The 22742-nt window shown below is 50.7% G+C and overlaps 1 protein-coding gene across 1 annotated transcript in view; it reads right to left on the reverse strand.

The window, feature by feature from the left end:
- Positions 1-5150: 5150 nt before the first annotated feature.
- Positions 5151-22742, reverse strand: part of LOC106572971 (ubiquitin-like modifier-activating enzyme 1) — an 88364-nt gene continuing 70772 nt past the window's right edge. Inside the window, 4 exon segments of the mRNA XM_082962298.1 lie at positions 5151-7768; positions 10765-10865; positions 15271-15308; positions 15311-15371. Coding sequence (XP_082818424.1) covers positions 7633-7768; positions 10765-10865; positions 15271-15308; positions 15311-15371 — 336 coding nt within the window. The 3' untranslated portion in view covers positions 5151-7632.

A 22742-nucleotide genomic window follows, 5' to 3' on the forward strand; every position in this document is an offset into this window, starting at 1 on the left:
ACCACATCCTCTGACAGAACATCTTTCACGTATCCGCTGTGTTCGGTTTCCAACACGCGGCTCAGACAACTGAACCCTGTTAACGCTACTGACTCAAACTGTACAGACGACTGGTCAATGAAATGCATCAGAAATACTGATCGTAGAATCATGACAGTGTTGTCAGATACAGGAAGTGAGACAGTAGACCTAGTACATCAGAAATACTGATCATAAAGCCATTAAAGTGTTGTCAGATACAGGAAGTGAGCCAGTAGACCTAGTACATCAGAAATACTGATCATAAAGCCATGACAGTGTTGTCAGATACAGGAAGTGAGCCAGTAGACCTAGTTCACTACTCGACCTCATAAAGGCTTTGACAACATGAAGAAATCAGCATCATACCTAGAGGTCAGTAGGGGCCAAACAGAAGGGGAGGGACCAAGCTGAATTTGGCCAATAACAAACGCTTGTTTTTATTTTACTTTTTACAACCCTGCTGTTATTAACCAGAGTATTGAACAGGTACAACCCTGCTGTTATTAACCAGAGTATTGAACAGGTACAACCCTGCTGCTATTAACCAGAGTATTGAACAGGTACAACCCTGCTGTTATTAACCAAGTGGACATTCTCTCTTTCTCCCCTGACCCATCTGTCTATCTCCTCATTTGAATTCCATGCTGTCACAGTTACCAGCCCTTTCAAGCTTATCATCCTTATCATTTATCGCCATCCAGGTTCCCTTGGAGAGTTCATCAATGAGCTTGACGCCTTGATAAGTTCCTTTCCTGAGGATGGCTCACCTCTCACAGTTCTGGGTGACTTTAACCTCCCCACGTCTACCTTTGACTCATTCCTCTCTGCCTCCTTCGTTCCACTCCTCTCCTCTTTTGACCTCACCCTCTCACCTTCCCCCCCTACTCACAAGGCAGGCAATACGCTTGACCTCATCTTTACTAGATGCTGTTCTTCCACTAATCTCATTGCAACTCCCCTCCAAGTCTCCGACCACTACCTTGTATCCTTTTCCCTCTCGCTCTCATCCAACACTTCTCACTCTCCCCCTACTCGGATGGTATTGCGCCGTCCCAACCTTCGCTCTCTCTCTCCCGCTACTCTCTCCTCTTCCATCCTATCATCTCTTCCCTCTGCTCAAACCTTCTCCAACCTATCTCCTGATTCTGCCTCCTCAACCCTCCTCTCCTCCCTCTCTGCATCCTTTGATTTCCTCTGTCCCCTATCCTCCAGGCCGGCTCGGTCCTCCCCTCCTGCTCCGTGGCTCGACGACTCACTGCGAGCTCACAGAACAGGGCTCCGGGCAGCCGAGCGGAAATGGAGGAAAACTCGCCTCCCTGTGGACCTGGCATCCTTTCACTCCCTCCTCTCTACATTTTCCTCTTCTGTCTCTGCTGCTAAAGCCACTTTCTACCACTCTAAACTCCAAGCATCTGCCTCTAACCCTAGGAAGCTCTTTGCTACCTTCTCCTCCCTCCTGAATCCTCCTCACCCTCCCCCCCCCCTCCTCCCTCTCTGCGGATGACTTCGTCAACCATTTTGAAAAGAAGGTTGACGACATCCGATCCTCGTTTGCTAAGTCAAACGACACTGCTGGTCCTGCTCACACTGCCCTACCCTGTGCTTTGACCTCTCTCTCCAGATGAAATCTCGCGTCTTGTGACGGCCGGCCGCCCAACAACCTGCCCACTTGACCCTATCCCCTCCTCTCTTCTCCAGATCATTTCCGGAGACCTTCTCCCCTACCTCACCTCGCTCATCAACGCATCCTTGACCGCTGGCTACGTCCCTTCCGTCTTCAAGAGAGCGAGAGTTGCACCCCTTCTGAAAAAACCTACACTCGATCCCTCCGATGTCAACAACTACAGACCAGTATCCCTTCTTTCCTTTCTCTCCAAAACTCTTGAACGCGCCGTCCTTGGCCAGCTCTCTTGCTATCTCTCTCAGAATGACCTTCTTGATCCTAATCAGTCAGGTTTCAAGACTGGTCATTCAACTGAGACTGCTCTTCTCTGTGTCACGGAGGCTCTCCGCACTGCTAAAGCTAACTCTCTCTCCTCTGCTCTCATCCTTCTAGACGTATCTGCTGCCTTTGATACCGTGAACCATCAGATCCTCCTCTCCACCCTCTCCGAGCTGGGCATCTCCGGCACCGCGCACGCTTGGATTGCGTCCTACCTGACAGGTCGCTCCTACCAGGTGGCGTGGCGAGAATCTGTCTCCGCACCACGTGCTCTCACCACTGGTGTCCCCCAGGGCTCTGTTCTTGGCCCACTCCTATTCTCGCTATACACCAAGTCACTTGGCTCTGTCATATCCTCACATGGTCTCTCATATCATTGCTATGCAGATGACACACAATTAATCTTCTCCTTTCCCCCTTCTGACAACCAGGTGGCGAATCGCATCTCTGCATGTCTGGCAGACATATCAGTGTGGATGACGGATCACCACCTCAAGCTGAACCTCGGCAAGACGGAGCTGCTCTTCCTCCCGGGGAAGGACTGCCCGTTCCATGATCTCGCCATCACGGTTGACAACTCCCTTGTGTCCTCCTCCCAGAGTGCTAAGAGCCTTGGCGTGACCCTGGACAACACCCTGTCGTTCTCCACTAACATCAAGGCGGTGACCCGATCCTGTAGGTTCATGCTCTACAACATTCGCAGAGTACGACCCTGCCTCACACAGGAAGCGGCGCAGGTCCTAATCCAGGCACTTGTCATCTCCTGTCTGGATTATTGCAACTCGCTGTTGGCTGGGCTCCCTGCTGGCTGGGCTCCCTGCCTGTGCCATTAAACCACTACAACTCATCCAGAACGCCGCAGCCCGTCTGGTGTTCAACCTTCCCAAGTTCTCTCACGTCACCCCGCTCCTCCGCTCTCTCCACTGGCTTCCAGTCGAAGCTCGCATCCGCTACAAGACCATGGTGCTTGCCTACGGAGCTGTGAGGGGAACGGCACCTCCGTACCTTCAGGCTCTGATCAGGCCCTACACCCAAACAAGGGCACTCCGTTCATCCTCCCTACCTCTGCGGAAGCACAGTTCCCGCTCAGCCCAGTCAAAACTGTTCGCTGCTCTGGCACCCCAATGGTGGAACAAGCTCCCTCACGACGCCAGGAGAGCGGAGTCAATCACCACCTTCCGGAGACACCTGAAACCCCACCTCTTCAAGGAATACCTGGGATAGGATAAAGTAATCCTTCTAACCCCCCCCTTAAAAGATTTAGATGCACTATTGTAAAGTGGTTGTTCCACTGGATATCATAAGGTGAATCCACCAATTTGTAAGTCGCTCTGGATAAGAGCGTCTGCTACACTGACTAAAATGTAAAAAAAATGTATTGAACAGGTACAACCCTGCTGTTATTAACCAGAGTATTGAACAGGTACAACCCTGCTGCTATTAACCAGAGTATTGAACAGGTACAACCCTGCTGTTATTAACCAGAGTATTGAACAGGTACAACCCTGCTGTTATTAACCAGAGTATTGAACAGGTACAACCCTGCTGCTATTAACCACAGAGTATTGAACAGGTACAACCCTGCTGCTATTAACCACAGAGTATTGAACAGGTACAACCCTGCTGCTATTAACCAGAGTATTGAACAGGTACAACCCTGCTGCTATTAACCAGAGTATTGAACAGGTACAACCCTGCTGTTATTAACCAGAGTATTGAACAGGTACAACCCTGCTGCTATTAACCAGAGTATTGAACAGGTACAACCCTGCTGCTATTAACCAGAGTATTGAACAGGTACAACCCTGCTGTTATTAACCAGAGTATTGAACAGGTACAACCCTGCTGTTATTAACCAGAGTATTGAACAGGTACAACCCTGCTGCTATTAACCAGAGTATTGAACAGGTACAACCCTGCTGTTATTAACCAGAGTATTGAACAGGTACAACCCTGCTGCTATTAACCAGAGTATTGAACAGGTACAACCCTGCTGTTATTAACCAGAGTATTGAACAGGTACAACCCTGCTGTTATTAACCAGAGTATTGAACAGGTACAACCCTGCTGCTATTAACCAGAGTATTGAACAGGTACAACCCTGCTGTTATTAACCAGAGTATTGAACAGGTACAACCCTGCTGCTATTAACCAGAGTATTGAACAGGTACAACCCTGCTGCTATTAACCAGAGTATTGAACAGGTACAACCCTGCTGTTATTAACCAGAGTATTGAACAGGTACAACCCTGCTGCTATTAACCAGAGTATTGAACAGGTACAACCCTGCTGCTATTAACCAGAGTGTTGAACAGGTAAAAAACTGGAACAGATTTGAAAACATTGAGATGCATACGCTGCGTTTACACAGGCAGCCCAATTCTGATCTTTTATTCACTAATTGCATCTTTTGACCGATCAGATTAGACACACCTTACTGATAAAGTTTAGCATTTGCTCTTCTGTTGTAATACATTTGACAGCAACAAACACCAAAGAAACCAGGTTATGGTTCCCTCTCCGTAAATAAACAGCGTTACGACATCAAAATGACTTGAGCCATCCCTAGCCCTGGGTGAGCCATCCCTAGCCCTGGGTGAGCCATCCCTAGCCCTGGGTGAGCCATCCCTAGCCCTGGGTGAGCCATCCCTAGCCCTGGGTGAGCCATCCCTAGCCCTGGGTGAGCCATCCCTAGCCCTGGGTGAGCCATCCCTAGCCCTGGGTGAGCCATCCCTAGCCCTGGGTGAGCCATCCCTAGCCCTGGGTGAGCCATCCCTAGCCCTGGGTGAGCCATCCCTAGCCCTGGGTGAGCCATCCCTAGCCCTGGGTGAGCCATCCCTAGCCCTGGGTGAGCCATCCCTAGCCCTGGGTGAGCCATCCCTAGCCCTGGGTGAGCCATCCCTAGCCCTGGGTGAGCCATCCCTAGCCCTGGGTGAGCCATCCCTAGCCCTGGGTGAACCATCCCTAGCCCTGGGTGAACCATTATGTAAATCACCACACTCTCCAGTACATTTCTAGATTTCCCCAAGACATGATTTTTACAAGCCTGGTCCCCACATGTTTGTGTGGTCTTTACACAGACCATAGGACGTGACAAGACGGCACAAACAGATCTGGGACCAGGCTAGCGTTGCCTCACGTCTCCTGCAACAGAAACCCTCGAGTGAACAGAGAAGAGGAGACGTGCCAGGTTTTTACATCTTTATTCATCACACAAAGTGCTCCCATGACAGCTATACCAGAACGACTACACCTCTCCCTCTGCCACCACTCTAATGGGTCACTGGGGGGGGGGGGTTAACAAACAAAACAGGAAACAGAGCAGATGATCCTAGTCCGTCCCAAAAGAAAAATAGGAAACAAAAACACGTGAAAAAGAGTGAAAGAAAATAATAATAATAACTCAGGTGACCCCTTTCCCTTAAAGCCAGATAGAGGTTACAGGACCAACCCTGCCCATCTCAGTCACCACAGATCATTTACAGTCAAACTACAATGCAAGGCAGTGATTTTGATTTGGGAGGAAAATAGTGGTCTTTCATTTCTGTTAAACAAATTCCATCATGAAGACCCTGAATTACTTTTTTTTTTGGGGGGGCGTTACTGGGTCATGTCACGATTTGTGTTTTAAAATGCAAAAAGCAACAGTCAGGGGAGGAGAGAGAGCGGTAGGGGACAGGGGACCAGAGCGGTAGGGGACAGGGGACCAGAGCGGTAGGGGACAGGGAACCAGAGCGGTAGGGTACAGGGAACCAGAGCGGTAGGGGACCAGAGCGGTAGGGTACAGGGGACCAGAGCGGTAGGGTACAGGGAACCAGAGCGGTAGGGGACCAGAGCGGTAGGGTACAGGGGACCAGAGCGGTAGGGGACAGGGGACCAGAGCGGTAGGGGACCAGAGCGGTAGGGTACAGGGAACCAGAGCGGTAGGGGACAGGGAACCAGAGCGGTAGGGTACAGGGAACCAGAGCGGTAGGGTACAGGGAAACAGAGCGGTAGGGGACCAGAGCGGTAGGGTACAGGGGACCAGAGCGGTAGGGTACAGGGAACCAGAGCGGTAGGGGACCAGAGCGGTAGGGTACAGGGGACCAGAGCGGTAGGGTACAGGGGACCAGAGCGGTAGGGGACCAGAGCGGTAGGGTACAGGGGACCAGAGCGGTAGGGTACAGGGGACCAGAGCGGTAGGGGACCAGAGCGGTAGGGTACAGGGGACCAGAGCGGTAGGGTACAGGGGACCAGAGCGGTAGGGGACCAGAGCGGTAGGGTACAGGGGACCAGAGCGGTAGGGGACAGGGGACCAGAGCGGTAGGGGACAGGGTACAGGGGACCAGAGCGGTAGGGTACAGGGAACCAGAGCGGTAGGGTACAGGGGACCAGAGCGGTAGGGGACCAGAGCGGTAGGGTACAGGGGACCAGAGCGGTAGGGTACAGGGGACCAGAGCGGTAGGGGACCAGAGCGGTAGGGTACAGGGGACCAGAGCGGTAGGGTACAGGGGACCAGAGCGGTAGGGGACCAGAGCGGTAGGGTACAGGGGACCAGAGCGGTAGGGTACAGGGGACCAGAGCGGTAGGGGACCAGAGCGGTAGGGTACAGGGGACCAGAGCGGTAGGGTACAGGGGACCAGAGCGGTAGGGTACAGGGAACCAGAGCGGTAGGGTACAGGGGACCAGAGCGGTAGGGGACCAGAGCGGTAGGGTACAGGGGACCAGAGCGGTAGGGGACCAGAGCGGTAGGGTACAGGGAACCAGAGCGGTAGGGTACAGGGGACCAGAGCGGTAGGGTACAGGGAACCAGAGCGGTAGGGGACAGGGAACCAGAGCGGTAGGGTACAGGGAACCAGAGCGGTAGAGGACAGGGGACCAGAGCGGTAGGGTACAGGGGACCAGAGCGGTAGGGGACAGGGGACCAGAGCGGTAGGGTACAGGGAACCAGAGCGGTAGGGGACAGGGGACCAGAGCGGTAGGGTACAGGGGACCAGAGCGGTAGGGTACAGGGGACCAGAGCGGTAGGGTACAGGGGACCAGAGCGGTAGGGTACAGGGGACCAGAGCGGTAGGGGACAGGGGACCAGAGCGGTAGGGTACAGGGGACCAGAGCGGTAGGGGACAGGGGACCAGAGCGGTAGGGGACAGGGGACCAGAGCGGTAGGGGACAGGGGACCAGAGCGGTAGGGGACAGGGGACCAGAGCGGTAGGGGACAGGGGACCAGAGCGGTAAGGGACAGGGAACCAGAGCGGTAGGGGACCAGAGCGGTAGGGTACAGGGGACCAGAGCGGTAGGGGACCAGAGCGGTAGGGGACAGGGGACCAGAGCGGTAGGGGACAGGGGACCAGAGCGGTAGGGGACAGGGGACCAGAGCGGTAGGGGACCAGAGCGGTAGGGTACAGGGAGAGGGTAGAGAGACTAAGCCACTAAACCCTTAATAGCATTAAAATAAGCAGATAAACAGAAAGTCTAAAAAGTCTAATATACAAACTCCTTCACCCCTACAGCCCCTCATCACACCCACAATGACACGCTATACAATACCTTCACTGCTCTAAAGTCCTGTACTATATAGGGAATAGGGTGACATTTTGGACTCATCCTCTCAACCAATCAGTGCTCCAATAACCATTTAAACCAAGTGCCTTATCCAAAGCCTTCTCCCTCGGTGGTTGGCCAGTGTGTGTTCAGCGGATGGTGTATCTGACGTAGGGAACCTCCACATCTTCGTCAGTCAGGTCGTTGCAGCACAACTCAAACACCAGGGCTTTAACATGCTTCCCCAGCTTCTTCTTAGACACCTTGGTCACTATCTCTGTCATCCTGGGGGGGAGGAGAGGAGAGGAGGGGGGAGGAGGAGGGGGGAGGGGGAGAGAGAGGAGGGGAGGAGGAGAGAGAGGAGGGATGAGAGAGGGGAGGAGAGGGATGAGAGAGGGGAGGAGGAGGGATGAGAGAGGGGAGGAGAGGGATGAGAGAGGGGAGGAGGGGGGAGGAGAGAGGGGAGGAGGGGGATGAGAGAGGGGAGGAGAGGGAGGAGAGAGGAGGAGGGATGAGAGAGGGGAGGAGAGGGATGAGAGAGGGGAGGAGAGGGATGAGAGAGGGGAGGAGAGGGATGAGAGAGGAGGAGAGGGATGAGAGAGGAGGAGAGGGATGAGAGAGGGGAGGAGAGGGATGAGAGAGGAGGAGAGGGATGAGAGAGGAGGAGAGGGATGAGAGAGGAGAGGGATGAGAGAGGGGAGGAGAGGGATGAGAGAGGAGGAGAGGGATGAGAGAGGAGGAGAGGGATGAGAGAGGGGAGGAGAGGGATGAGAGAGGGGAGGAGAGGGATGAGAGAGGGGAGGAGAGGGATGAGAGAGGAGAGGGATGAGGGGAGGAGAGGGATGAGAGGGGAGGAGAGGGATGAGAGAGGGGAGGAGAGGGATGAGAGAGGGGAGGAGAGGGATGAGAGAGGAGGAGAGGGATGAGAGAGGAGGAGAGGGATGAGAGAGGGGAGGAGAGGGATGAGAGAGGAGGAGAGGGATGAGAGAGGAGGAGAGGGATGAGAGAGGAGAGGGATGAGAGAGGGGAGGAGAGGGATGAGAGAGGAGGAGAGGGATGAGAGAGGAGGAGAGGGATGAGAGAGGGGAGGAGAGGGATGAGAGAGGGGAGGAGAGGGATGAGAGAGGGGAGGGATGAGGGGAGGAGAGGGATGAGAGGGGAGGAGAGGGATGAGAGAGGGGAGGAGAGGGATGAGAGAGGGGAGGAGAGGGATGAGAGAGGAGGAGAGGGATGAGAGAGGAGGAGAGGGATGAGAGAGGAGAGGGATGAGAGAGGGGAGGGATGAGAGAGGAGGAGAGGGATGAGAGAGGGGAGGAGAGGGATGAGAGAGGGGAGGAGAGGGATGAGAGAGGAGAGGGATGAGGGGAGGAGAGGGATGAGAGGGGAGGAGAGGGATGAGAGAGGGGAGGAGAGGGATGAGAGAGGGGAGGAGAGGGATGAGAGAGGAGAGGGATGAGGGGAGGAGAGGGATGAGAGAGGGGAGGAGAGGGATGAGAGAGGGGAGGAGAGGGATGAGAGAGGGGAGGAGAGTGATGAGAGAGGGGAGGAGAGGGATGAGAGAGGAGAGGGATGAGAGAGGAGAGGGATGAGAGAGGAGAGGGATGAGAGAGGGGAGGAGAGGGATGAGAGAGGGGAGGAGAGGGATGAGAGAGGGGAGGAGAGGGATGAGAGAGGAGAGGGATGAGAGAGGAGAGGGATGAGAGAGGAGAGGGATGAGAGAGGGGAGGAGAGGGATGAGGGGAGGAGAAGGATGAGAGAGGGGAGGAGAGGGATGAGAGAGGAGAGGGATGAGAGAGGAGAGGGATGAGAGAGGAGAGGGATGAGAGAGAGGAGGAGAGGGATGAGAGAGGGGAGGAGAGGGATGAGAGAGGGGAGGAGAGGGATGAGAGAGGGGAGGAGAGGGATGAGAGAGGGGAGGAGAGGGATGAGAGAGGGGAGGAGAGGGATGAGAGAGGGGAGGAGAGGGATGAGAGAGGGGAGGAGAGGGATGAGAGAGGGGAGGAGAGGGATGAGAGAGGGGAGGAGAGGGATGAGAGAGGAGAGGAGAGGGATGAGAGAGGGGAGGAGAGGGATGAGAGAGGAGAGGAGAGGGATGAGAGAGGGGAGGAGAGGGATGAGAGAGGAGAGGAGAGGGATGAGAGAGGGGAGGGATGAGAGAGGAGAGGAGAGGGATGAGAGAGGAGAGGAGAGGGATGAGAGAGGAGAGGAGAGGGATGAGAGAGGGGAGGGATGAGAGAGGGGAGGAGAGGGATGAGAGAGGAGAGGAGAGGGATGAGAGAGGAGAGGGATGAGAGAGGGGAGGGAAGAGAGAGGGGAGGGAAGAGAGAGGGGAGGAGAGGGATGAGAGAGGAGAGGAGAGGGATGAGAGAGGAGAGGAGAGGGATGAGAGAGGGGAGGGATGAGAGAGGGGAGGAGAGGGATGAGAGAGGAGAGGAGAGGGATGAGAGAGGGGAGGGATGAGAGAGGGGAGGGGAGGGAAGAGAGAGGGGAGGAGAGGGAAGAGAGAGGGGAGGAGAGGGATGAGAGAGGAGAGGAGAGGGATGAGAGAGGGGAGGGATGAGAGAGGGGAGGAGAGGGATGAGAGAGGGGAGGAGAGGGATGAGAGAGGAGAGGGAAGAGAGAGGAGAGGGATGAGAGAGGAGAGGGATGAGAGAGGGGAGGAGAGGGAAGAGAGAGGGAGGAGAGGATGAGAGAGGAGAGGGATGAGAGAGGAGAGGAGAGGGATGAGAGAGGAGAGGAGAGGGATGAGAGAGGAGAGGAGAGGGATGAGAGAGGAGAGGAGAGGGATGAGAGAGGAGAGGGATGAGAGAGGAGAGGGATTGAGAGAGGGGAGGAGAGGGAAGAGAGAGGGAGGAGAGGGATGAGAGAGGGGAGGAGAGGGATGAGAGAGGGGAGGAGAGGGATGAGAGAGGGGAGGAGAGGGATGAGAGAGGGGAGGAGAGGGATGAGAGAGGAGAGGAGAGGGAAGAGAGAGGGGAGGAGAGGGATGAGAGAGGGGAGGGATGAGAGAGGGGAGGATGAGAGAGGGGAGGGATGAGAGAGGGGAGGAGAGGGATGAGAGGGGAGGAAGAGAGAGGAGAGAGGGGAGGAGAGGAGAGGATGAGAGAGGGGAGGGGAGGGAAGATTAGATTCGTCATGTTTAAGTTCTGCTTCTTCCTGTTGTTAACCGTTAATAAAACATGTAATTGTTCCATTTCAGACCTTGATCTCGATCAGGGCAGGAAGTTGTGTGTTAGTCCATCCTGTCCCTCAGTGTGAACACAGAGCAGGTGATTACTCACGGTAACAGCAGTCTCTCCTTCAGTTTGGCTGCAGGCATGAAGAAGGAGTAGAGCATGGAGACGCCCTGAGACAGCATGGTGATCTCCAACTGATGCTCCTTCTACAGGGAGGAGGAAGAGCATGGTGAGAGGAGGAAGAGCATGGAAGTGAGAGGGAGGGAAGAGCATGGAGACGCCCTGAGACAGCATGGTGATCTCCAACTGATGCTCCTTCTACAGGGAGGAGGAAGAGCATGGTGAGAGGAGGAAGAGCATGGAGACGCCCTGAGACAGCATGGTGATCTCCAACTGATGCTCCTTCTACAGGGAGGAGGAAGAGCATGGTGAGGAGGAGGAAGAGCATGGTGAGAGGAGGAAGAGCATGGTGAGAGGAGGAAGAGCATGGAGACTCCCTGAGACAGCATGGTGATCTCCAACTGATGCTCCTTCTACAGGGAGGAGGAAGAGCATGGTGAGAGGAGGAAGAGCACGGTGAGAGGAGGAAGAGCATGGTGAGAGGAGGAAGAGCATGGTGAGAGGAGGAAGAGCATGGTGAGAGGAGGAAGAGCATGGTGAGAGGAGGAAGAGCACGGTGAGAGGAGGAAGAGCATGGTGAGAGGAGGAAGAGCATGGAGACTCCCTGAGACAGCATGGTGATCTCCAACTGATGCTCCTTCTACAGGGAGGAGGAAGAGCACGGTGAGAGGAGGAAGAGCATGGTGAGAGGAGGAAGAGCATGGTGAGAGGAGGAAGAGCACGGTGAGAGGAGGAAGAGCACGGTGAGAGGAGGAAGAGCACGGTGAGAGGAGGAAGAGCATGGTGAGAGGAGGAAGAGCATGGTGAGAGGAGGAAGAGCATGGTGAGAGGAGGAAGAGCATGGTGAGAGGAGGAAGAGCATGGTGAGAGGAGGAAGAGCATGGTGAGAGGAGGAAGAGCACGGTGAGAGGAGGAAGAGCATGGTGAGAGGAGGAAGAGCATGGAGACTCCCTGAGACAGCATGGTGATCTCCAACTGATGCTCCTTCTACAGGGAGGAGGAAGAGCATGGTGAGAGGAGGAAGAGCACGGTGAGAGGAGGAAGAGCATGGTGAGAGGAGGAAGAGCATGGTGAGAGGAGGAAGAGCATGGTGAGAGGAGGAAGAGCATGGTGAGAGGAGGAAGAGCATGGTGAGAGGAGGAAGAGCATGGAGACTCCCTGAGACAGCATGGTGATCTCCAACTGATGCTCCTTCTACAGGGAGGAGGAAGAGCATGGTGAGAGGAGGAAGAGCACGGTGAGAGGAGGAAGAGCATGGTGAGAGGAGGAAGAGCATGGTGAGAGGAGGAAGAGCATGGTGAGAGGAGGAAGAGCATGGTGAGAGGAGGAAGAGCACGGTGAGAGGAGGAAGAGCATGGTGAGAGGAGGAAGAGCATGGAGACTCCCTGAGACAGCATGGTGATCTCCAACTGATGCTCCTTCTACAGGAGAGAGCGAGGAAGAGCACGGTGAGAGGAGGAAGAGCACGGTGAGAGGAGGAAGAGCATGGTGAGAGGAGGAAGAGCACGGTGAGAGGAGGAAGAGCATGGTGAGAGGAGGAAGAGCATGGTGAGAGGAGGAAGAGCATGGTGAGAGGAGGAAGAGCATGGAGACTCCCTGAGACAGCATGGTGATCTCCAACTGATGCTCCTTCTACAGGGAGGAGGAAGAGCATGGTGAGAGGAGGAAGAGCACGGTGAGAGGAGGAAGAGCATGGAGAGAGGAGGAAGAGCACGGTGAGAGGAGGAAGAGCACGGTGAGAGGAGGAAGAGCATGGTGAGAGGAGGAAGAGCACGGTGAGAGGAGGAAGAGCATGGAGACTCCCTGAGACAGCATGGTGATCTCCAACTGATGCTCCTTCTACAGGGAGGAGGAAGAGCATGGTGAGAGGAGGAAGAGCACGGTGAGAGGAGGAAGAGCACGGTGAGAGGAGGAAGAGCACGGTGAGAGGAGGAAGAGCACGGTGAGAGGAGGAAGAGCATGGTGAGAGGAGGAAGAGCATGGTGAGAGGAGGAAGAGCATGGTGAGAGGAGGAAGAGCATGGTGCAGAGGAGGAAGAGCATGGTGAGAGGAGGAAGAGCATGGTGAGAGGAGGAAGAGCACGGTGAGAGGAGGAAGAGCATGGTGAGAGGAGGAAGAGCATGGAGACTCCCTGAGACAGCATGGTGATCTCCAACTGATGCTCCTTCTACAGGGAGGAGGAAGAGCATGGTGAGAGGAGGAAGAGCACGGTGAGAGGAGGAAGAGCATGGTGAGAGGAGGAAGAGCATGGTGAGAGGAGGAAGAGCATGGTGAGAGGAGGAAGAGCATGGTGAGAGGAGGAAGAGCATGGTGAGAGGAGGAAGAGCATGGAGACTCCCTGAGACAGCATGGTGATCTCCAACTGATGCTCCTTCTACAGGGAGGAGGAAGAGCATGGTGAGAGGAGGAAGAGCACGGTGAGAGGAGGAAGAGCATGGTGAGAGGAGGAAGAGCATGGTGAGAGGAGGAAGAGCATGGTGAGAGGAGGAAGAGCATGGTGAGAGGAGGAAGAGCATGGAGACTCCCTGAGACAGCATGGTGATCTCCAACTGATGCTCCTTCTACAGGGAGGAGGAAGAGCATGGTGAGAGGAGGAAGAGCACGGTGAGAGGAGGAAGAGCATGGAGAGAGGAGGAAGAGCACGGTGAGAGGAGGAAGAGCACGGTGAGAGGAGGAAGAGCATGGTGAGAGGAGGAAGAGCATGGAGACTCCCTGAGACAGCATGGTGATCTCCAACTGATGCTCCTTCTACAGGGAGGAGGAAGAGCATGGTGAGAGGAGGAAGAGCACGGTGAGAGGAGGAAGAGCATGGAGAGAGGAGGAAGAGCACGGTGAGAGGAGGAAGAGCACGGTGAGAGGAGGAAGAGCATGGTGAGAGGAGGAAGAGCACGGTGAGAGGAGGAAGAGCATGGAGACTCCCTGAGACAGCATGGTGATCTCCAACTGATGCTCCTTCTACAGGGAGGAGGAAGAGCATGGTGAGAGGAGGAAGAGCACGGTGAGAGGAGGAAGAGCACGGTGAGAGGAGGAAGAGCACGGTGAGAGGAGGAAGAGCATGGTGAGAGGAGGAAGAGCATGGTGAGAGGAGGAAGAGCATGGTGAGAGGAGGAAGAGCATGGTGAGAGGAGGAAGAGCATGGTCGAGAGGAGGAAGAGCATGGTGAGAGGAGGAAGAGCACGGTGAGAGGAGGAAGAGCATGGTGAGAGGAGGAAGAGCATGGAGACTCCCTGAGACAGCATGGTGATCTCCAACTGATGCTCCTTCTACAGGGAGGAGGAAGAGCATGGTGAGAGGAGGAAGAGCACGGTGAGAGGAGGAAGAGCATGGTGAGAGGAGGAAGAGCATGGTGAGAGGAGGAAGAGCATGGTGAGAGGAGGAAGAGCATGGTGAGAGGAGGAAGAGCATGGTGAGAGGAGGAAGAGCATGGAGACTCCCTGAGACAGCATGGTGATCTCCAACTGATGCTCCTTCTACAGGGAGGAGGAAGAGCATGGTGAGAGGAGGAAGAGCACGGTGAGAGGAGGAAGAGCATGGTGAGAGGAGGAAGAGCATGGTGAGAGGAGGAAGAGCATGGAGACTCCTGAGACAGCATGGTGATCTCCAACTGATGCTCCTTCTACAGGGAGGAGGAAGAGCATGGTGAGAGGAGGAAGAGCACGGTGAGAGGAGGAAGAGCATGGTGAGAGGAGGAAGAGCATGGTGAGAGGAGGAAGAGCACGGTGAGAGGAGGAAGAGCACGGTGAGAGGAGGAAGAGCACGGTGAGAGGAGGAAGAGCATGGTGAGAGGAGGAAGAGCATGGTGAGAGGAGGAAGAGCATGGTGAGAGGAGGAAGAGCATGGTGAGAGGAGGAAGAGCATGGTGAGAGGAGGAAGAGCATGGTGAGAGGAGGAAGAGCATGGAGAGAGGAGGAAGAGCATGGTGAGAGAGAGGAAGAGCATGGAGACTCCCTGAGACAGCATGGTGATCTCCAACTGATGCTCCTTCTACAGGGAGGAGGAAGAGCATGGTGAGAGGAGGAAGAGCACGGTGAGAGGAGGAAGAGCATGGAGAGAGGAGGAAGAGCATGGTGAGAGGAGGAAGAGCATGGTGAGAGGAGGAAGAGCATGGTGAGAGGAGGAAGAGCATGGAGAGAGGAGGAAGAGCATGGTGAGAGGAGGAAGAGCACGGTGAGAGGAGGAAGAGCACGGTGAGAGGAGGAAGAGCATGGTGAGAGGAGGAAGAGCACGGTGAGAGGAGGAAGAGCATGGTGAGAGGAGGAAGAGCACGGTGAGAGGAGGAAGAGCATGGTGAGAGGAGGAAGAGCATGGAGAGAGGAGGAAGAGCATGGAGAGAGGAGGAAGAGCACGGTGAGAGGAGGAAGAGCACGGTGAGAGGAGGAAGAGCATGGTGAGAGGAGGAAGAGCATGGTGAGAGGGAGGAAGACCATGGAGAGAGGAGGAAGAGCATGGTGAGAGGAGGAAGAGCACGGTGAGAGGAGGAAGAGGAAGTACCTTGAAGTAGTCCAGGAACTGTCGGAGAGTCATCTCTCTCCATTGGGCTGCAGACCCTTCACCTCAAACCGATCCCACAGAGACCAGTCAATGTCATAGTACTATGGAGGGAGGGAGGGAGGGAGAGGGAGGGGGGGAGAGGGGAGAGAGGGAGGGAGGGAGGGAGAGGGAGGGGGGGGAGAGGGAGAGGGAGGGGAGAGAGGGGAGAGAGGGAGGGAGGGAGGGAGAGGGGAGAGGGAGAGGGAGGGGAGAGAGGGGAGAGATGGGAGAGAGGGGAGAGATGGAGGGAGGGAGAGAGAGAGGAGAGATAGAGGGAGAGATGGAGGGAGAGGGAGAGGAGGAGGGAGGGAGAGATGGAGGGAGGGAGGGAGGGAGGGAGGGAGGGAGGGAGGGAGAGGGAGGGGAGAGATGGAGGGAGGGAGAGGGAGGGGAGAGATGGAGGGAGGGAGAGGGAGGGGAGAGATGGAGGGAGGGAGAGGGAGGGGAGAGATGGAGGGAGGGAGGAGGGAGGGGAGAGATGGAGGGAGGGAGAGGGAGAGATGGAGGGAGGGAGAGGGAGAGATGGAGGGAGGGAGGGGAGAGATGGAGGGAGGGAGGGGAGAGAGGGGAGAGATGGAGGGAGGGAGGGGAGAGATGGAGGGAGGGAGGGGAGAGAGGGGAGAGATGGAGGGAGGAGGGGGGAGACAGAGAGGGAGGAGGAGGAGGGAGGGAGAGGAGAGAGAGATGGAGGGAGGGAGAGAGAGGAGAGATGGAGGGAGGGAGAGAGAGAGGAGAGATGGAGGGAGGGAGAGAGAGAGGAGAGATGGAGGGAGGGAGAGAGGGGAGAGATGGAGGGAGGGAGAGAGAGAGGAGAGATGGAGGGAGGGAGAGAGAGAGGAGAGATGGAGGGAGGGAGAGAGGGGAGAGATGGAGGGAGAGAGAGAGAGGAGAGATGGAGGGAGGGAGAGAGAGGGGAGAGATGGAGGGAGGGAGAGAGAGGGGAGAGATGGAGGGAGGGAGAGAGAGAGAGGAGAGATGGAGGGAGGGAGAGAGAGAGGGGAGAGATGGAGGGAGAGAGAGAGAGGGGAGAGATGGAGGGAGGGAGAGAGAGAGAGGAGAGATGGAGGGAGAGAGAGAGAGAGATGGAGGGAGGGAGAGAGAGGAGAGATGGAGGGAGGGAGAGAGAGAGGGGAGAGATGGAGGGAGGGAGAGAGAGAGAGGAGAGATGGAGGGAGGGAGAGAGAGAGGAGAGATGGAGGGAGGGAGAGAGAGAGAGGAGAGATGGAGGGAGGGAGAGAGAGAGAGGAGATATGGAGGGAGGGAGAGAGAGAGGAGAGATGGAGGGAGGGAGAGAGAGAGAGGAGAGATGGAGGGAGGGAGAGAGAGAGAGAGATGGAGGGAGGGAGAGAGAGGAGAGATGGAGGGAGGGAGAGAGAGAGGGGAGAGATGGAGGGAGGGAGAGAGAGAGGAGAGATGGAGGGAGGGAGAGAGAGGGGAGAGATGGAGGGAGGGAGAGAGAGAGGAGAGATGGAGGGAGGGAGAGAGAGGGGAGAGATGGAGGGAGGGAGAGAGAGAGAGGAGAGATGGAGGGAGGGAGAGAGAGGGGAGAGATGGAGGGAGGGAGAGAGAGAGAGGAGAGATGGAGGGAGGGAGAGAGAGAGAGGAGAGATGGAGGGAGGGAGAGAGAGAGAGGAGAGATGGAGGGAGGGAGAGAGAGGAGAGATGGAGGGAGGGAGGGGAGAGAGGAGAGATGAGGGAGGGAGAGAGAGAGGAGAGATGGAGGGAGAGATGGAGGGAGGGATGAGAGAGAGGAGAGATGGAGGGAGGGAGAGGGAGAATATCTGTTAGTGCTTCAACACTAAATGATTGGCCTGTCTCACAACACTAGGTATTGATTACACAGTAGATACTGACTAGGTATTGATGTCTAGGTATTGATTACACAGTAGATACTGACTAGGTATTGATTACACAGTAGATACTGACTAGGTATTGATTACACAGTAGATACTGACTAGGTATTGATGTCTAGGTATTGATTACACAGTAGATACTGACTAGGTATTGATTACACAGTAGATACTGTCTAGGTATTGATTACACAGTAGATACTGTCTAGGTATTGATTTACACAGTAGATACTGACTAGGTATTGATTACACAGTAGATACTGACTAGGTATTGATTACACAGTAGATACTGTCTAAGTATTGATTACACAGTAGACACTGACTAGGTATTGATTACACAGTAGATACTGTCTAGGTATTGATTACACAGTAGATACTGTCTAGGTATTGATTACACAGTAGATACTGTCTAGGTATTGATTACACAGTAGCTACTGACTAGGTATTGATTACACAGTAGATACTGTCTAGGTATTGATTACACAGTAGATACTGACTAGGTATTGATTACACAGTAGATACTGACTAGGTATTGATTACACAGTAGATACTGTCTAGGTATTGATTACACAGTAGATACTGTCTAGGTATTGATTACACAGTAGATACTGTCTAGGTATTGATTACACAGTAGATACTGTCTAGGTATTGATTACACAGTAGATACTGTCTAGGTATTGATTACACAGTAGATACTGACTAGGTATTGATTACACAGTAGATACTGTCTAGGTATTGATTACACAGTAGATACTGTCTAGGTATTGATTACACAGTAGCTACTGACTAGGTATTGATTACACAGTAGCTACTGACTAGGTATTGATTACACAGTAGATACTGTCTAGGTATTGATTACACAGTAGATACTGTCTAGGTATTGATTACACAGTAGATACTGACTAGGTATTGATTACACAGTAGATACTGTCTAGGTATTGATTACACAGTAGATACTGTCTAGGTATTGATTACACAGTAGCTACTGACTAGGTATTGATTACACAGTAGCTACTGACTAGGTATTGATTACACAGTAGATACTGTCTAGGTATTGATTACACAGTAGCTACTGTCTAGGTATTGATTACACAGTAGCTACTGTCTAGGTATTGATTACACAGTAGATACTGACTAGGTATTGATTACACAGTAGATACTGACTAGGTATTGATTACACAGTAGATACTGACTAGGTATTGATTACACAGTAGATACTGACTAGGTATTGATTACACAGTAGCTACTGTCTAGGTATTGATGTCTAGGTATTGATTACACAGTAGATACTGACTAGGTATTGATTACACAGTAGATACTGACTAGGTATTGATTACACAGTAGCTACTGTCTAGGTATTGATGTCTAGGTATTGATTACACAGTAGCTACTGTCTAGGTATTGATTACACAGTAGCTACTGACTAGGTATTGATTACACAGTAGATACTGTCTAGGTATTGATTACACAGTAGATACTGTCTAGGTATTGATTACACAGTAGATACTGTCTAGGTATTGATTACACAGTAGATACTGTCTAGGTATTGATTACACAGTAGATACTGTCTAGGTATTGATGTCTAGGTATTGATTACACAGTAGCTACTGTCTAGGTATTGATAAGGTATTGATGTCTAGGTATTGATTACACAGTAGCTACTGTCTAGGTATTGATTACACAGTAGCTACTGTCTAGGTATTGATTACACAGTAGATACTGACTAGGTATTGATTACACAGTAGATACTGACTAGGTATTGATTACACAGTAGATACTGACTAGGTATTGATTACACAGTAGATACTGTCTAGGTATTGATTACACAGTAGATACTGTCTAGGTATTGATTACACAGTAGATACTGACTAGGTATTGATTACACAGTAGATACTGTCTAGGTATTGATTACACAGTAGCCACTGTCTAGGTATTGATTACACAGTAGCTACTGACTAGGTATTGATTACACAGTAGCTACTGACTAGGTATTGATTACACAGTAGATACTGTCTAGGTATTGATTACACAGTAGATACTGACTAGGTATTGATTACACAGTAGATACTGTCTAGGTATTGATTACACAGTAGATACTGACTAGGTATTGATTACACAGTAGATACTGACTAGGTATTGATTACACAGTAGCTACTGTCTAGGTATTGATGTCTAGGTATTGATTACACAGTAGCTACTGTCTAGGTATTGATTACACAGTAGCTACTGACTAGGTATTGATTACACAGTAGATACTGTCTAGGTATTGATTACACAGTAGATACTGTCTAGGTATTGATTACACAGTAGATACTGTCTAGGTATTGATTACACAGTAGCTACTGTCTAGGTATTGATTAAGGTATTGATGTCTAGGTATTGATTACACAGTAGCTACTGTCTAGGTATTGATAAGGTATTGATGTCTAGGTATTGATTACACAGTAGCTACTGTCTAGGTATTGATTACACAGTAGATACTGACTAGGTATTGATTACACAGTAGATACTGACTAGGTATTGATTACACAGTAGATACTGACTAGGTATTGATTACACAGTAGATACTGTCTAGGTATTGATTACACAGTAGATACTGTCTAGGTATTGATTACACAGTAGATACTGTCTAGGTATTGATTACACAGTAGATACTGTCTAGGTATTGATAAGGTATTGATGTCTAGGTATTGATGTCTAGGTATTGATAAGGTATTGATGTCTAGGTATTGATTACACAGTAGATACTGACTAGGTATTGATTACACAGTAGATACTGTCTAGGTATTGATTACACAGTAGATACTGTCGAGGTATTGATTACACAGTAGATACTGTCGAGGTATTGATGTCTAGATATTGATTACACAGTAGATACTGTCTAGGTATTGATTACACAGTAGATACTGTCTAGGTATTGATTACACAGTAGATACTGTCTAGGTATTGATGTCTAGGTATTGATTACACAGTAGCTACTGTCTAGGTATTGATTACACAGTAGCTACTGTCTAGGTATTGATTACACAGTAGATACTGTCTAGGTATTGATTACACAGTAGCTACTGTCTAGGTATTGATTACACGTAGCTACTGTCTAGGTATTGATTACACAGTAGCTACTGTCTAGGTATTGATTAAACAGTAGATACTGTCTAGGTATTGATGTCTAGGTATTGATTACACAGTAGCTACTGTCTAGGTATTGATAAGGTATTGATGTCTAGGTATTGATTACACAGTAGCTACTGTCTAGGTATTGATTACACAGTAGACACTGTCTAGGTATTGATGTCTAGATATTGATTACACAGTAGATACTGTCTAGGTATTGATGTCTAGGTATTGATTACACAGTAGATACTGACTAGGTATTGATTACACAGTAGATACTGTCTAGGTATTGATTACACAGTAGATACTGACTAGGTATTGATTACACAGTAGATACTGACTAGGTATTGATTACACAGTAGCTACTGACTAGGTATTGATTACACAGTAGCTACTGTCTAGGTATTGATGTCTAGGTATTGATTACACAGTAGATACTGACTAGGTATTGATTACACAGTAGATACTGACTAGGTATTGATTACACAGTAGCTACTGTCTAGGTATTGATGTCTAGGTATTGATTACACAGTAGCTACTGTCTAGGTATTGATTACACAGTAGCTACTGACTAGGTATTGATTACACAGTAGATACTGTCTAGGTATTGATTACACAGTAGATACTGTCTAGGTATTGATTACACAGTAGATACTGTCTAGGTATTGATTACACAGTAGATACTGTCTAGGTATTGATGTCTAGGTATTGATTACACAGTAGCTACTGTCTAGGTATTGATAAGGTATTGATGTCTAGGTATTGATTACACAGTAGCTACTGTCTAGGTATTGATTACACAGTAGCTACTGTCTAGGTATTGATTACACAGTAGATACTGTCTAGGTATTGATTACACAGTAGATACTGACTAGGTATTGATTACACAGTAGATACTGACTAGGTATTGATTACACAGTAGATACTGACTAGGTATTGATTACACAGTAGATACTGACTAGGTATTGATTACACAGTAGATACTGTCTAGGTATTGATTACACAGTAGATACTGTCTAGGTATTGATTACACAGTAGATACTGTCTAGGTATTGATTACACAGTAGATACTGACTAGGTATTGATTACACAGTAGATACTGTCTAGGTATTGATTACACAGTAGATACTGACTAGGTATTGATTACACAGTAGATACTGTCTAGGTATTGATTACACAGTAGATACTGTCTAGGTATTGATTACACAGTAGATACTGTCTAGGTATTGATTACACAGTAGATACTGGTCTAGGTATTGATTACACAGTAGATACTGTCTAGGTATTGATTACACAGTAGCTACTGACTAGGTATTGATTACACAGTAGCTACTGACTAGGTATTGATTACACAGTAGATACTGTCTAGGTATTGATTACACAGTAGATACTGACTAGGTATTGATTACACAGTAGATACTGTCTAGGTATTGATTACACAGTATATACTGACTAGGTATTGATTACACAGTAGATACTGACTAGGTATTGATTACACAGTAGCTACTGTCTAGGTATTGATGTCTAGGTATTGATTACACAGTAGCTACTGTCTAGGTATTGATTACACAGTAGCTACTGACTAGGTATTGATTACACAGTAGATACTGTCTAGGTATTGATTACACAGTAGATACTGTCTAGGTATTGATTACACAGTAGATACTGACTAGGTATTGATTACACAGTAGATACTGTCTAGGTATTGATTACACAGTAGCTACTGTCTAGGTATTGATTACACGGTAGATGACTGTCTAGGTATTGATTACACAGTAGCTACTGTCTAGGTATTGATTACACAGTAGATACTGTCTAGGTATTGATTACACAGTAGCTACTGACTAGGTATTGATTACACAGTAGATACTGACTAGGTATTGATTACACAGTAGATACTGTCTAGGTATTGATTACACAGTAGATACTGACTAGGTATTGATTACACAGTAGATACTGTCTAGGTATTGATTACACAGTAGATACTGTCTAGGTATTGATACAGGTATTGATGTCTAGGTATTGATGTCTAGGTATTGATAAGGTATTGATGTCTAGGTATTGAATACACAGTAGATACTGACTAGGTATTGATTACACAGTAGATACTGTCTAGGTATTGATTACACAGTAGATACTGTCGAGGTATTGATTACACAGTAGATACTGTCGAGGTATTGATGTCTAGATATTGATTACACAGTAGATACTGTCTAGGTATTGATTACACAGTAGATACTGTCTAGGTATTGATTACACAGTAGATACTGTCTAGGTATTGATGTCTAGGTATTGATTACACAGTAGCTACTGTCTAGGTATTGATTACACAGTAGCTACTGTCTAGGTATTGATTACACAGTAGATACTGTCTAGGTATTGATTACACAGTAGCTACTGTCTAGGTATTGATTACACAGTAGCTACTGTCTAGGTATTGATTACACAGTAGCTACTGTCTAGGTATTG

Source organism: Salmo salar, chromosome 15 (genome assembly GCF_965601325.2).
Source record: "Salmo salar chromosome 15, fSalSal1, whole genome shotgun sequence".
Classification (NCBI taxonomy): Eukaryota; Metazoa; Chordata; class Actinopteri; order Salmoniformes; family Salmonidae; genus Salmo; species Salmo salar.